General features: G+C 39.5%; 1 protein-coding gene across 2 annotated transcripts; it reads right to left on the reverse strand.

The window, feature by feature from the left end:
- Positions 1–251: 251 nt before the first annotated feature.
- Positions 252–15,941, reverse strand: nfatc3b (nuclear factor of activated T cells 3b). 2 transcript variants are annotated; one of them, XM_051885298.1, is made up of 10 exons: positions 15,484–15,941; positions 11,212–12,349; positions 10,853–11,015; positions 8,879–9,078; positions 7,992–8,164; positions 7,074–7,214; positions 6,861–6,916; positions 6,579–6,705; positions 4,320–5,126; positions 252–934 (listed from the first exon to the last, which is right to left on the reverse strand). In XM_051885298.1, exons 1-10 carry the CDS (start codon positions 15,569–15,571, stop codon positions 867–869), a joined length of 2,961 nt encoding a protein of 986 aa, XP_051741258.1. In that variant the 5' UTR covers positions 15,572–15,941; the 3' UTR covers positions 252–866. The 2 variants fall into 2 exon arrangements, with proteins under 2 accessions (XP_051741258.1, XP_051741259.1); XM_051885299.1 differs by lacking the exons at positions 8,879–9,078; positions 10,853–11,015; positions 11,212–12,349; positions 15,484–15,941 and having other exon boundaries at positions 7,074–8,154.
- Positions 15,942–16,089: the final 148 nt, after the last annotated feature.

Genomic DNA, 16,089 nt, shown 5'->3' on the forward strand with positions numbered 1-16,089 from the left:
TATTATTGTTATTATAATCACAGTTATTGGTTCTAAAGTATCACTTATTTGTATACCTCACACAAACGTTATAAAAACACTATATAGGGCTGAATTAATGTATACAACATTTTAACATCTTTATATTTATTTAAATTTGGAATTTATTAATTAATTCAGTATGTTTAAACCTTTAAAGAAAAGGTCATTTTATAGGCTACCAATTCATATTATTTTCAGTTTCAATTCAAGCACATTTCTTGGAGCTCATGAAGATTGTCACAAAATCTCTTTTATGTTCAGTAAAAATTCATAAATACAAAGACATTTCAAAAGAAGATTATCAAGCAATGGGAAAGTTATGGGAAGATATATGAAATGTCAAACAGGTAACAATTCTTTAAAGTCAACACTCGGCATATTAAAACATGAGATTGTGCTTTACACACAAAATGCTGCATATTTTGTCTTTATAATTCATCCTAAGCATTTTATGATCATCATATATTCCAAGAATAGACTTTACATTTACAATCAAAAGGATAAAATTGAAGACAAATTCAACATTTCAGTAAGATAATTAAAAGGCCTGTCAGGATAAGGCACATACTGAATCAAAAACTATGACTGGTCATCATTTTACATTCACATTTCATATGCTCAGTTAAAATCCTTAAGCATCCATTATTAAGCTAAAAACTTTTATGTACAGGGTATTTCTCATAGAAAATCTTTTCTACATGTGCAGTAACTGCAAGATACTGAGACCAAATCTGTCCAAGCGGTTACAGTGAGATGTTCAAGTGTCTGATCATCCGTTTAGTAGGAGTGCTGAAGTCCTATGCAAGATGAACTATTTCCATCGATCATCCGTGGGACCCTTCGAGTCACGGCGCGCTGTCGGCTTTCCCTGAATCTGGAGTCTCGAACAAGTCTCTCACAATGATTTCACTTACTGCAAAGGGGGGAAAAAAAGATGTTTAGATAATTTGTGTATAAGGTACACAAATACATATTACAATGAATGATCAACATGTCATTGTCCATCTACATTAAATCCATCTGAGGGCAGTGTTGTGTATCTAAAGACCATTAGTATTTCATTGCAGGTCTAACATAAAGCAAGCTTGAGCTATGGCACAGAGGTGTTAAACCACAGAGGCTGAAACTGAGTTACCATTACTACAGTCTGTTTTACTGTTGAGGTTCTGACCTGAAAGCTCGAACCTAGTCTCGACTAGTTTCTGAAATACAGCTGGTTTCTTTGACAAAAAGACTGTCCAATACCCAAACAAATCTATTAATACACTTTAAACACACAGAAAGCTATTTACAACATGACATTCATTACGCATATGGAATAGGAAACTGAGTATACAGTGTGAGCTATAAATATACCTAAGCCAGAAAAGGTAGGTGTGTGCATTTGGATGAGAATGTGTTTGAGCGAAGATGAAAGACAACACACACACACACACACACACACACCCTCCCTGGCAATGAAGGGATCATGATGCCGGACAACAGCACTCACTCAACAGGGGTATTCCAGTCCACTGCACCTGTCCTCTCCAACACGGACAAGTGCTGAGAGACGGTAATGGTGGGCCAGGTGAAAGAGGTGACGCAACAAAAAATACTACACAGGTTCCTTGTGTTTGTTTAATTATAAAATTAAATATTTATGATATGTATTTTAATATTTAATATTTATATTTATTTTATTTAAAAATGAAACAATTCATTTATGCATTCATTTATTTTGGTATTATTTTATTGTATGTTATATAGTTCCATTTGTTGTATTTTAGTGTTGTTTTTAAATACATATATTTTTAATTTTAAATCTATCATCTATAAAATCTAAATGGATCATTCAGTGTGTCAAATCAACCAAATTTCGGAAACTTTCCCGGCTCAAATTTTTGATTTTGTTAATATTTTTTTGTTCTGTAGAAAGACAAACATAAATAGTGATGAAAGCCAAAATATTAAATGTCACAGATGTATATTTACTGAGTAGTTTTGTAGAGGGGGGTCAAAATGACAATTTTCACCTGAGATTTGGAGCCAAATTAGAGGGGTGTAAAAGTGACTTTAGAAAGATGGCAGCATCATTATTTTATTTTTCAACCTCTGAAAATGGGTAAAATTCAACAATCTGAACATAGAGCTGCATTGAGATCGCCATTTCTATGGGACTGAACCATATAGGGCCTTAAAAATGAAGATTACAAAAGAAAAGTTTACTAAGTATAAGAATCTAGAAGGATATTAAGATATCTTGAATATTTTTAGAGTTATAGGTATGCAAACTTTGGAAAACGAATATTTATGGCACCCAGACAGCAGGTATGTTCTATGAAATTGAGTTGATAGAAAAAAACGAAATACATTTCTAGTTTTAACATTATTTGTTATTTATATATTCCTCTTTAAAATAAAAAAAGTATAAGCCGTATGCAAGTATGCAAAGTGACCCACATTTGGTTTTTGACCACTGAAAATGACTCATGGAGCCGCATTAAGATCTCCATATCTCTGGGATTGAACCACCGAGGGCCTTTAAAATGAAGATACCAAAAGGAAAGTTTGTTAAGAACCAGAATCTAAAAGGATATTAAGATATCTTTAATACTTCTTGAGTTACAGGCATGCAAACTTGAGGCAAAAAACACAAGAAGTGCTTTTTTCCCCATTTTTGAACTGTCACCGTTGGCATATAATGAAACAAAGATTGCGAAAGTCAACAGATTTTACTAACAGACCTACCAATATCTCTATATCTTCTATATATCTTCAATATCTTCTAAAGTCATTTTTACACCCCTTTAAATTGGCTCCAAATCTCAGTTAAAATTGTCATTTTTCTAAATAGTGGATTACTCAGCAAATATACATCTATGACATTTAATATTTTGGCTTTCATCACTATTTATGTTTGTCTTTCTACAAATAAAAATATTAACAAAATCAAAAATCTGAGCCGGGGACCCCTGAGTTGAGTTGAGTTGACACGGAATGATCCAATATATTTATACTCATTCTCATTCTGCTAAAACACCTGGATGTAAAATGTAGAAGCTTAAAGGGACAATTCAGACAAAAATGAAATTCTGTCATCCAAAATACTATGGAAGTCAATGGGGCCCATCAGCCGTTTGGTTACCGACTGTTGTTAAGATTACACAACAGAAAGCATATCATTGCCATTGCAAGATATTGTATCTTCACTAACATACTTCAACGTATCTTATTTTGTGTTCAGCATAAGAAAGGAATTCATACAGGTTTGGAAAAACTTGAGGGTGAGTAAATGATGACATAATTTTTGGATAAACTATCTCTTTAATAAATAAATATATTCTACTCTATACTATCCACAGAAAAAAAAAGCAGCATAAGTTATGAACACCTTCATTAACAAAGGTCAAGTTCAATCACGGCCAGTGTTTTCTTCCAGGCTAACGGCAGCAACATCTTATGCAAAGTATGCAAGACTGTCACAATACAGCTGCGCAAAACTAGCGGTGGATTAGCCTTTACGGTATATTTAGCTCTTTCAGCGACTCCATGCAATGCCAGTATCCTCTTTCCCACTGCACTGCGGGACTGCAGACTATAATTAGGCCCAAACTAAACAAGCTTCCAGACACTAGGGGTGGCAGCTGCTAGTTTTCCTTGAGAGTAAACAAAAAGCTCAGCTAGCATATGCCACAAAGTTAGTGCATATTTTGTTAATGTAGCTTGGGGTGTTATTGACCCAGCATGAGACACGGTCAAAGGCGTGTATTACATGTAAACAGATAATATGGTTTGGAATAAACAGGCACAATCACACAGTAATACTTGGTGATGATGTGGAAATGTTTATGGACTTATTTCTGGGTCACTAAAGGACTCTTGGTTTCTTATCATGTAATGAAATCCTAAACAACCTCACAAATATTAAGTGTGTAAAGGAATGTTTCATGTACAAAATAAATTCAGCTTTATAGTTAAAATATTTTGCATAATCTTGAAAACCACTGAAAATAATTTTGACCCGATCCTCAGTTTGTACAAACAAATCTCATTTAAAGTAATGCACTTCAATTGGAATCTACAGGAAAAGGAGAGTTTAAAAGCATAAATGTGAAACTTGTATGTTTGTTGCTTGGGCAGGAAAACTATAAATCTTGTGGCTATACCTTTGAAACTGTTTTTGGGAATCCCTTGCCCCAGAGACTAATTTACCTTGTTTTTAACAAACTGAGAAACAGGTCGAAATGTATTTCTGCGGTAATCGACATTGTTCACGTAACTTCATTGATTTAAAACGGTTCTCCTTGGAGTCTTACCATCATCAAGAGTGATATCCTGTAGGCCTATGGACTGAAAGGCTAGCTCTTTCTCTTCCTCTGGTTCCTGTTTAACATCAAGACTTTCTCCACCTTGTGGCAAACTATAACTTTTGCTGGACTCCTGAAGAGATCCGTCTGAAGGTTGAGGGTCCATCAAGCTCTCTCTGGTAGACGGTGAGTTAGAAGGCACTTTAGCAAGAGTAGGCTGGTGAGAAAGAGGAAGCACATGGGAAGAGGAGGACTGTGGGAATTGCACCGGATCCACAGCGTGCCGACCAGATGTATCCACATTTGGGCTAGTTAGATCAGATGTACTGGACACTGAGATAGAGCCATGGTTGTGGAGATTATGACTGTGTTCTGAAGGTATGCCTTGGTATCCTTTACCTAGTTGAGACCTTGGTTGCTCTGCAGAGATTTGGGATGACTTGCAGCTTTGCAGTGAGCCCCCAACCATTGGAAGACTAGGTTGTCCTTTGTAAGACAGATCCTGTTGAGGTTTTTGGTAGAAAGAGTTGTTGAAATCCACCAGTGAGGGGTGGAACATAGGGTGGAGGTCTGCTACCGCATTAAGGCTTCTGTCTGCCGGATGAGAGCGGCTCAGACGCAAAGGATCCTGAGGTGAATAACAGAGTTGTGTTGAAGATGGAGCGCAGACTGACCCTTCACTCAGCAGCCACAGCTCAAGAGGCTGGACCTGATCTGAAGCAGTTGAGTCCCCAGTGGTGATGAGACCTGTTGGGGAGGTGGTAGGATGCTGCCCATTGGTGTTAAGGTCCATGGCAAACTCCTGCTTCACCTGCACTGCTTGGAAGGAGGGTGTTCAACACATACAGATTAGCTTTGTGAACATTTCTTCATTCCTCAAAACATTTGAAAACTGCTATATTATCTTGTCCAATTGAGATCTAAATTCAATCCAGTTCTATAATAATCCCAGGCCCTGTTTACACCTGGTATTAAGATGTGGTTTGGTCGATCGGATCACAGGTAGATGAGGGAGACACATTCCCGTTTACACCTAGTGTTTTAATCCGTCTCTTTTGTCCACTTTCAACCACTTCTGTCCTGTTTTCTTCTAGGGGAGTGTCTATGAGTGGCGGTTCGGACACATTCGACCAAATGAACGTTTACGCTATGAAAGCAATCTGGTCACATTTGTTTTCGACTACCTCTGGAAGTGGTCGAAAGTGGACAAGCTCAAAACGTTTTAGACCCCGTCTAACAAGGCATCAGTCAATACAACTTGGTGTATTATACACAGAAAGTTTTCAATCTCCAAACCTACAAGCTCAAATTTGATTGGTTAGCCTCTACACCAGGTGTTGCCAACCCTGCAGACCTTCACTTCTAACCCTGCTCCAACATACCTGCCTGTTATTAATGAGTAATCATGTCTGAACACCTTGATTAGTATGTTTGATTAGGGATGAACTAAACTCTGCAGGATGGTAGCCTTCCAGGAGCAGGGTTGGCTATCCCTGTACTTATCCCTGTATTTTGAAAGTCATTGTCACACAATTTTTCACTCTGCCAAGAAATGGTCATTTTTACCAGTTGCCAGGCTACTACAATGAACACTTCAGAACATCTACTAATCTGTTCAGAGTTTTGTTTGCGACACTTAGACCCTGTTTCTGCCTGGTATTAAGATGTGTTTTTGGTGATTCTATCACAAGTCATCAGCCGAAACACATGGTAATAACATGCAGTTCAAATGCTTGTTTTGTGACCACCAGTTTTCAGAATTTGCGGAAGTAAACGGGAAAGGAAGTGAACGAAATGCAAGTAAATGAAAATGATAAAGAGGTCAGCTGTGATTCCCATCATAAATGGTGTGTTTTTGTACAACTGTGAAGTTTGAATCACTTGTTTTAGTGTGCTCTCTCACAACACATGTAAGGTGAGAGGGCGACGAGTAGGCAGTGCTTTACTGCAGTTGGGGATGCACTAAGGACAGAGCGATTCTACTACAAATGGGATGTGGTCACATGTGTTTTTGACTACCTCTGTATGTGGTTTCAGTGATTAGATCACAAAATGTTTTAGACGTCTTTTACACATCTACTTAAATGTTCCTATAGAGACTGTTCATCACATGAATGAGCTACTACCTTGCTGAATCGGTCGGTTATTGTTACACCATCTATTTTAGATTGACCTGTAATTGGTCTTTGATATATTAGTCGGACTGTCTAACTGGCACCAAAGTGGACCAGACTTTCTGATAGTTCTACTCGTCAGAAGGACTATTACCTGAAAGATAGGTGAAGAACTGTGAGACACTTCTCTTCCTTTTGCCATTGCTGACATAGAACTGCACCTGGGTGGAGGAAGCCGTGGTTTTCTTGTAGTACGGAGGAATCTTTACCACTATGCTTGTCTAAACAGGAATGGGAACACACAAGAGCTTCAGAGACACCTGTAATTACAGATCTCAATGGGAAGTGCATTTAACAATGCACATATGCTATGCTGTTAAAATAAATTTAGGAATTTCAGTGTTTTATAACAAAATCAATAACTTATTGTGCTTACATTCTGACTCTTCTCTTGTAAAGCCCTCGCATCGACCTCCCATTGTGTTTTACCATCTGGAATGGAAAAAAAAAGACAATACAAAGGCTCTTTTGTTATTGCATAAACCATCATCCAAAATTTATTGCAAGACTACTGATCTAAAAACAGCTCCTAATTAGAGCAGAGAGACTAGAGTTGAGAATAGTAATTGTAATAGATGATTTCACTTACCAGAGCCCTTTTCTAGAAAGACAACTATTGATTCTGGATTGATGTTTTGGCCTGTTATAAGCATCTCTTCTCCTCCAGTCACAGAACCACAGGCGGGACTAAAGCTCTCGACCTGAGGAAGTTCCTGAGCTAAACGTTGAGCTAGTCAACAAAGAAAGACAATGGCTGAGGAAGTGTTTAATACAGTTGGTGCTGATAAATTAGATTTTTGTGGCTTTTAGTTAATGTCTGTTAACTTTGTGGCCATCTGTATAGTGTGTGTAAAAGTTGACAAGGTGATTTTTAGCTGAATTAAAACTTCAAAACTGTTAAAGTTCTTTTACATATTTAAAATTTACAATATTTCTCTCATGAGGAAATTGGACCAAAAATTTGGATGACATCATCTTGTTCACATGGACAAATAGAATTTTGATCCAAAAAATGCTCTCTAGAATGAGGATATGGATCCTCCGCCAATATCAGTTGACTCAGACATGTGTAATGGATGTAGGCCGGTAAGAGGTGTGCGTGTAAACCTCACTTCCCTGATATCAAGAGGCGCTCTAGCGACTGATGCTAGAGACTGCAGTCTTTAGCCTCCTTGTTAGAGAGCCTGACTCTCATGCCGGCAGACCGGGGTTAAAGTCCCATTTAGAGCGAGCGGTTCAAACAGGAGGGGTTACATTGGTGCCGTGACCCAGATGGGAGTAAGGTTTAGGGGGGTGAATGTAACGGACGTAGGCCGGTAAGAGGTGTGTATGTAAACCTCACTCCCCTGATCTCAAAGGCACTCTAGCAACTGATGCTAGCGACGGTGTTAGAGCACCCGACTCCCATGCCAGCGGACCCGGGTTCGAGTCCCGCTTAGAGTGGGCGGTTTAAACAGGAGGGGTTACACATGCAATAACCAGCATAATATAATGTTTAACAACTTACAGCATTCTATTGGTACGGACGCCACCTGCAGTGACAGCACTTTCCCATTGTGTTGTGGGATATGAACACGGAACACAGCTCGCACACGCGTGTTCTTGCGCCCGATATCAGTCTCTCCCTTGCGCAACTCGATGTCTGAATTCCGTAGCTTCAGGATCCCAGCACAGTCAATGCTTTCAAAGAAAGATTATAGAAGGCAACCATTAAAGATTACAGTCAGTTAAATTCTGTTTATTTAATAAAATTGCAAGTTAGCTAGTGAAATGAAGCCAAAGAGTGACATAAATGTTGCTATTTGCTGACAGTGGCTCAGAGCAACTCATTATAAACTATTAGCTATGAATCACATTTAAGTAATTTCACTTTGGCATATGCATTCATGACCTGCATTTACCCAATATCATTATAATATGGAAAAGTTTCTATTAAAAGCCCAGCCAATTTGGTAGTGGGTTCCACTGCAGAAATTCTCTATTCATAGTCAGCCATGATTAATTTGTTTCTGTTAGCAAAACTGTCAGATAATAAGATACAAAGATTTATTCTATACTGTCATGTGATTTAAACAAGTCATCTCCCATGAGGCAATCCACTCCAGCTTTAATTAGGGTCCTGGTTTAACTAGAGTCTTCACCTCGTTTGAGCGTAAATCATTTTAAACACATTTTATTAAAAGTACTATTTATTCCCCGAGGGGTAAAACTGAACAAAAAATGAAGAGTGCTGCTCTGTTCTGAATTTCACATATTTTCCATTCAGAGCTGCCATCTTCTTGATCTAAAGACTAAACTGTCAGCCATGTCAATATATCATTTATGCAAAAAATCTCTCTCTACAATGCGTGCAGGGCAGGGTGAATGTAAATCAGAGGTTTGTTTGACAGGTACCTGGCACACATATTGCTTTCAGGAAGGAGAGGAATTTCGAGAACTTTGGTGCAGGATATCACTGTCTCTTGACTCGGCGTTGCTACAGTTTTGCCAGTAATCCTGTGCACTTGATAGAATGGGTGTGGCCTGATGTAACGTTCATCCGCTGTCCCGATGAACATCTGCAGGCTGACGGGTTTTTCATTATACCCTATTAGCTACAGATGCGAGAACAAACAATTTGAGTAAACATGCAACTGGTTATCCCAAATAAATGGTATGTGCCTATCCATCATCCATCAAAGCTTTAATGCTCTATAGCTCTTAAAGTATTCAAAGTAGCCGACATTCAAAGTTTGCATTGACTAACTTTCATTTTCTAGTTTTCAAAGCTAAACATCTGTTCCTCTAATGGCAGGAATGGTTGTCCGTTTGTGTCATAGGTAGCTAGGGTAAACAAACAGACCAGCACATGTAACATTAGCTTGTACTCTGTTAAAAATACCACAAGCTGACTGGATCAAAAGTTCTGTTCATAAGACTGACTATTACTCATCATATGAATTACATTTATCTTAACTTCTATTATAGGTAAATTCAATCATTAAATTAGATAATTTATCCAATATTATAATGTCTAAACTAATACTGGTTTAAAAATAAAAAAGTATAATAATATTATTATAAATAATTAAATACATCCAAATAATAATCTGGTATTTTTGTCTTTTGTCTTTTATTTTTACTAGAGCAGGTGTCAGATGAGTAGCAAACCTTGAGGTATGGAACCCATTCTCAGTTTACCAGAATAATGAAAACAACTGCAAGTTGCAAGTTCAGTGAACTGTTCAAATTGTGCACAATACAGTTTCTGTGACGAACAAAAACAACACAGAACAAGTAGGCAATGCTGGATGAAATACTCCATCAATAATTAACCATAATCAATAAATCACATAATGGCACCAAATGGAATTGCAAAAATGATTGTTTCCAAACAGGTTTTTTCTCCCATCTGGCACTTGTTGGTGATCAGGCCACAAACACAAACCAATGTCAGAAACCTTAAACTATGGGGGAATTTATAAAATGTTAAAGGGATAGTTCACCCATAAACAGAAAATTCTGCCGTTAATTACTTACCCTCATGTCGTTCCACACAACCATATGACCTTCGTTCATCTTCGGAACACAAATGGTGTTAAATGAGATGGTGTTAAAGATATTTATGATGGAATCCGAGAGGTATATGACTCGTCCATAGACAGCATTATAATCAACACTTTCAAGGTCCAGAAAGGTACTAAAGACATTGTTAAAATAGTCAACATGACTGCAGTGGTTCAACCTTAATTTTATGAAGCAACGAGAATACTTTTTGTGTGCAAAAACAAAACAAAAATAACAACTTTATTCAACAATCTCTTTATTCTCTTCCCTGTCATTATTCGTACGCATTTGCCGCAGTAAGCACAGTGAAGGCTTCCGTGTTTACGTCTGAATGCCGGCTCAGTATTGGCCAAAGCTGATCTCGTGAGCAGCAGGACTCATGCGTGTGATGCTGACGCAGGAGCCGGCCAATAATGAGTCAGCGTTCTGACGTAGAACCTGGAAGCGCTGGACGTATGAGAAGCGCAATGTATGAGAATGACACAGAAGAGAAGATATTGTTGAATAAAGTTGTTATTTTTGTTTTGTTTTTGTGCGCGAAAAGTATTCTCGTCGCTTCATAAAATTAAGGTTGAACCACTGCCGTCAAGGCTATTTCAGCGATGTCTAGTACCTTTCTGGACCTTGAAAGTGTTGATTAAATTGCTGTCTATGGACGAGTCATACACCTCTCGGATTTCATCATAAATATCTTAATTTATGTTCTGAAGATGAACGAAGGTCTTACGGGTGTGGAACGACATGAGGGTGATTAATTAATGACAAAAAATTTATTTTTGGGTGAACTAACCCTTTAATCTGAGATCTGGTGTGAAATCTGACCTTTACAACAGGGTGTCTTCCGCAGTCTGATTTAATGGCCCCTCGACTGCCCTCCGTCTCATAATGGGCTCTGTGGTGAGGTTTAGGTTGGATCTCGATCTTTAACTCACATTGGCCACACTGACTGGGCAGAGGACAATCCAGTGGAGGTAAAGATGTGGACCTGAGCAAGAAATAAAGAACAGCATTGGCTATAACAAACATAGCTGTTGTTTTTGGGAAATGGCCAGTGAAACAGAACACCCATTGTTATAACCCTAACAGGTTCATAAATGATGGAACAACAAGGCTAAAAATCTATTATGTAGCTGGCACTTGTTCAAAACCAAAGCTTAGTCCTATACATACATGCAATTTACCTGTATAAAGGAGTAGTATTGAGTTGTTTGGGTTTTGCCCAAGGGAAGTGTGTTGGAACGGCTAAGAAATGTTCCACTATATCCTCTTTCCTTAAACTGGGTAGGGACACAGCTATGCCTGAGTTTAGAGATGGATTTGCAAGGCCTTGGTCTTGAAGACCTGAGTCCTCTTGTCCAGGCAACATAGACACTTGATCCTGGTTGTGGTTGGTCTGATATGTTCTTCTTGTTTTGGATGGGATGTCTACCTCCAGCGGAAGGGTCTGGTAGGGGGCAAATGTGGCACCGCCCATCCACGTCTCCTCAGTGACACTCCCCCGAGGAGAGTGAGATGGTGTTACGTTGGGGGAATAGTGAGGGGACGCCAAACCAGGAATGACCTCTGCACTGGAATGTCTCCTTTTCCCACATGGCGAGGTTGGCCGAGAGGAGGGCCGTGAGGGTGGACGGGGACTGAGCCACGTTTCCTCAGTGATGCTGGTGCGGGGCGACTGATACGGCGACAGCGATTGGGCGCATTGATATTGCTGATGATATTGCTGGTAACGATACCAAGAGTCATCTCCATATGCAGCCATGCATCCAGGAGAACCGAAGGGGGACACGAGCGGAGACACTTGAGGAGATGCCTGGGGAGAGGTAAGGGGGGACGGCAGAGGAGATGTCAATGGTGACACTAGAGGAGATGCAAGCCGAACCCGAGCGGCCGCCTCATTCAGCTCTGCCTCCACATCATCGTAGATGTGTGAGAAGGATTCGCAGGACGAGGCATCAGACAACCAGCTGCGGGATGACAAACTGCTGCAGGGGCTGGGACACAGGGAGGACGTGTCCCTATAGGATGCCTCCAATGGTAGGAAGAGCTGGTCCCTTGATAGAGACCCAGCACCAGCTTCCCCACAAGCACCCGCTTGGTCCAACTGGTGGGTGCCCGGGTCCTGGTGGCAGTTGGCTGGGATAGAGGTGATTTGGATGCTAGGACAGTCAAATACCCTGCTGGGAGACTCCATGGGTTGGATGGAACCAGGGTGAGGGTTCCCATAAGGCTGGTTTGTACAGCTGTCCTGCTGTTCTGTGGGATGGTGCGGGCCAGAAGGAAAGAGAGGGTAGGAGTTGGTGTCATCATCCAATCCAGATTCTAGAGTAACAAGAAAAACACAAGACCTCTTAATATAACATATCCTGGTTTATGCCAATTTACTTAAAGAGTTAGTTCACCCAAAAATGAAAATTCTGTCATTAATTACTCACCCTCGTGTTGTTCCACATCCGTAAGACCTTTGTTCATCTTCAGAATACAAATTAAGATCTTTTGAAGTTTGAGAGGTTTCTGTCCCTCCATGGAGATCCAATGCAACTACCATTTTCAATGTTTGTTTGTTTTTTACGCAAACAAACCACTCATAAAATTGACCGCTTCATAAAATTGAGGTTAAACCACATGGAGTCACATGGAGTACTTTAATGATGTCTTTACTACCTTTCTAGACCTTGAAAGTGGTAGTTGCATTGGATCTCTATGGAGGGACAGAAGGTCTAATGGATGTGGAATGGGACAAGGGTGAGTAATAAATGACAGAATTTTCATTTTTGGGTGACCTAACCCTTTAAAGGTGCGGTATGTAGGAATGACACCCAGTGGTCGAAATAGGTACTGCAGTCCAAATTCAAAATATTGTTTGCCCCGCCCCTTCCTTCAAATACGCGGGTTGCCAGATTGAGGACACGCAACAAAAGGGAGCGCAATTGACAATGAAAGCCGAGGAGACTTACACACTGTAAGTTGATGAGTTGATTTATCTGTGTTTTAATATGCTGTCGTTCACAGAGATTTTTAGATAGATGCAGAGGTTTTTTAGGTCAGGGTAGAATCTGCGATTCTCTGACCCACTTTGTTTGCTGGTTTCCTTGGCTGCAATACGCGGTGTATTCCGCCAGCTGGCAACCTGTGATGTCGAAATACTATTGGATAAACTGGCAGCATGCGCTTCCGCACAGACCAAAACAAAGATACGGAAAGCACATTTCAAAGTAGAATATCTGGCAGTAGCATTGTTTTTCTGAGAAACAAGTAGGTGAACTTAGCATGTTTCCTAAATATCTGCAAACATATTGGAGTATTTTTATGCTTTATTAAAGTGAAAATCTTACATATAGCACCTTTAAGGCTGGAATACACTACACAACTGTGGCAAGCAGGGCGGGGCTGAGAGCCGTGGGAACAGAGCGACGCAGTGGCGTGATTGCTAATGAGCGTGCCACACCGACCTCGAGTCTCACAGAGGAGCTCCGGGAGGATAAAAGGAGGAGTGACAACAGTGAAGAATGAGAGAGAACCAGGCCTGGACTATTTATGTTGGCGTTTTATTATGTTTGTATGTGACAGTCGTCTATGAGGGGCTGCCGCTTTACTTCCATTTAGTTGTTTGTTTATTTTGGTCAATAAAATTATTTTGAACATTCGCCAGTTCCCACCATCTTCTTCCTTGAACTTTAAACCTTGTTACAACAATGATTTGCTGTCTGGACATGATGATGTTTAGATGCCGAAAGTCAATGTATGATGACTCCAATTTTTTATTAGACATGTTTGACATTTTGAGCCCATTTTTGGACACACGTTGTTTTCATTTGTTATGCGTCTCCTACGAGGCACATGTTTCTTCTGTGTGAGTTTGTTGTGTTTGGAATGACTTGAAAGTCTGGTAGTGTGTGATCCTCAGCTGTTTAGTCAGTATATGAATCCCAGTAACCATTTTTAAAGCTGCCAAGTGTATGATGCCTATACTTGCCAAGTGTTTTAAAATCAGTTGTCATGTCATGTAGTGTATTCCAGCTTTTACAAAAAGTAATTTTTATTTTTGAGAGAAACTGGATACAAAACCAGAAAAAAATATGGTGGGGCATGATTTTGTCCATTGGGAATTGTTCGTATTTCTATTGGACTAAAATGGCTTATTACTTTAGGACATACGCCATAGTGATCAGACTGTACAGGAAATAAGACTGAACCACCCAACTCACTACTCAGTGCCATTTTCCTTTGCACCAAAGTCCATGTTGTCTACTTATATTAAGGCCCACCACTGCATTAACTTTAGGCACTATTGGTTAACATTATTCAGTAGCCCACTCGGACTATGTGACACACAAGATGAAGTTGTTTCAGAAGTTTTGATTAAATATTATGAAACAAACTGTTTTATTATAATGTGCCCTTATGAATTGTGTACAATATTTAAGGTCAGTATTGTTTATCGGTTTCTTTAGGAAGGGTAAATAAAATCTAGTAACTTTATAAGGTTTTAAGTCAGTGATGTCCTGCAGCAAAATGTGCTAATTTTATAAACGATACCTCAGAAAAACCCACCCAAAGAAATGTTGTTATCGAGAGTGAAGAAATTTTAATTTTAGTTCAACAGGCCACATAGGTTACATATTTAGCGCTTGCATTTTGAGAGATGCTCTTATGGCTCATTCAGACACACGAGCAAACTGACAGATGTCAGAAGTGCAACAGTAGCTAACCATAAATATCACACACACACACTCTCTGATCCACGAGTTAGAGATGCTGTCACACTGATAAGACTATCTTTCTACCATAATGTAGTTATACACCCTCATTGCTTCAATAATCAAGCTTCAACAGTCAAATGTTCAGCAATAAAAATTGAAAGGTGATTTGCTGTGAATTTAACCATGTTATCAGCAAGGTTTACCTAAGGATGGAGAAAGATGAATTGCAGTGGACAGTATATCTTAACAACTACAACAGTAGCATACAGTATATAGGGAAGTACAGTAACATGCTCAAAGTGCCAATATTATTAACAAATATTATTATTAATTTTGTTTATCAATAATAATAATACGTTATTATTCGTACTGTTCTCATTATTTGTCAACTATCCACGACATTTGGCACAAAAACAGCGAATTTATTACAGTAAATGCATGCTCACATCATGTTTTTAAAAGATGTTTCGCATGATTAGGCTTTGACCTTCCTCTTTAAGCGCGTCAACTACACGAACTACTACACTTGATGTTGAAAGATAAGGAAGTAACTTTTGGTATTTTCAAAGAGTTTCACAAATTCGTGACACAGATCCAAACATGGCCACTTCTGTAAAACATTTTGGCCGCAAAGAGAGACGGGACACAAATACATCGCTCCCATTATAACCGCGCGCGCTAACACGCACTTCATTGATTATTATCGGAGCGTTAAATTCGTCGAGTCGCGTGCCCTGAAAGTAATGAACAAACCTGTGTGGCCCAGCGATGACTGATGAGTGTAACTGCTCTCCCCAAATATCAGCCTGAAGTCCAGTTCCTCGCTGTAGTTAGTAGTCATTGCATTAGAGACCTCAGCTCTACTTTCTTCTGTTAAATTACATAAACAAACAAGTCCATGCGCGCGCAAACACCTCTCTCCAACTTTCTACAAGCGTCTCTTTGGTTGACAAAACAGAGATGGTGTCAGCGCGAAAACCCGGAACACACGGTCCAAAATGTCCTTTTTTTTTTTTCCTCAGAAGTTGGTTAGATGGTGCCTTTGATGGTGTTTCGTCCCGGACTTTGTTGACTTCCTGCTGTGTTTAATAATCCCATGCTGGGTTTTGTGTTGATCTAAAGTCTCGCGCACATGTACATGGATATAGAAAAGTTACATTTTACACTGCGACTCCAGACGTGACGTCACGACATTTGACAGACTACAAACGCTCGAAAAGGAAACACACGCTCGCGCGCGCACGCGCCCACATTTGCAAACAGCAACAACAATGTAACAAGTGTGCGAGAACAATTCAGCTGCGGCAGGAGAGAGAGCTATATACTTTTATAACAATCAAAGTGCACACAGATATCTCA

This window comes from Ctenopharyngodon idella, chromosome 24 (assembly GCF_019924925.1).
Source record: "Ctenopharyngodon idella isolate HZGC_01 chromosome 24, HZGC01, whole genome shotgun sequence".
Lineage (NCBI taxonomy): Eukaryota > Metazoa > Chordata > Actinopteri > Cypriniformes > Xenocyprididae > Ctenopharyngodon > Ctenopharyngodon idella.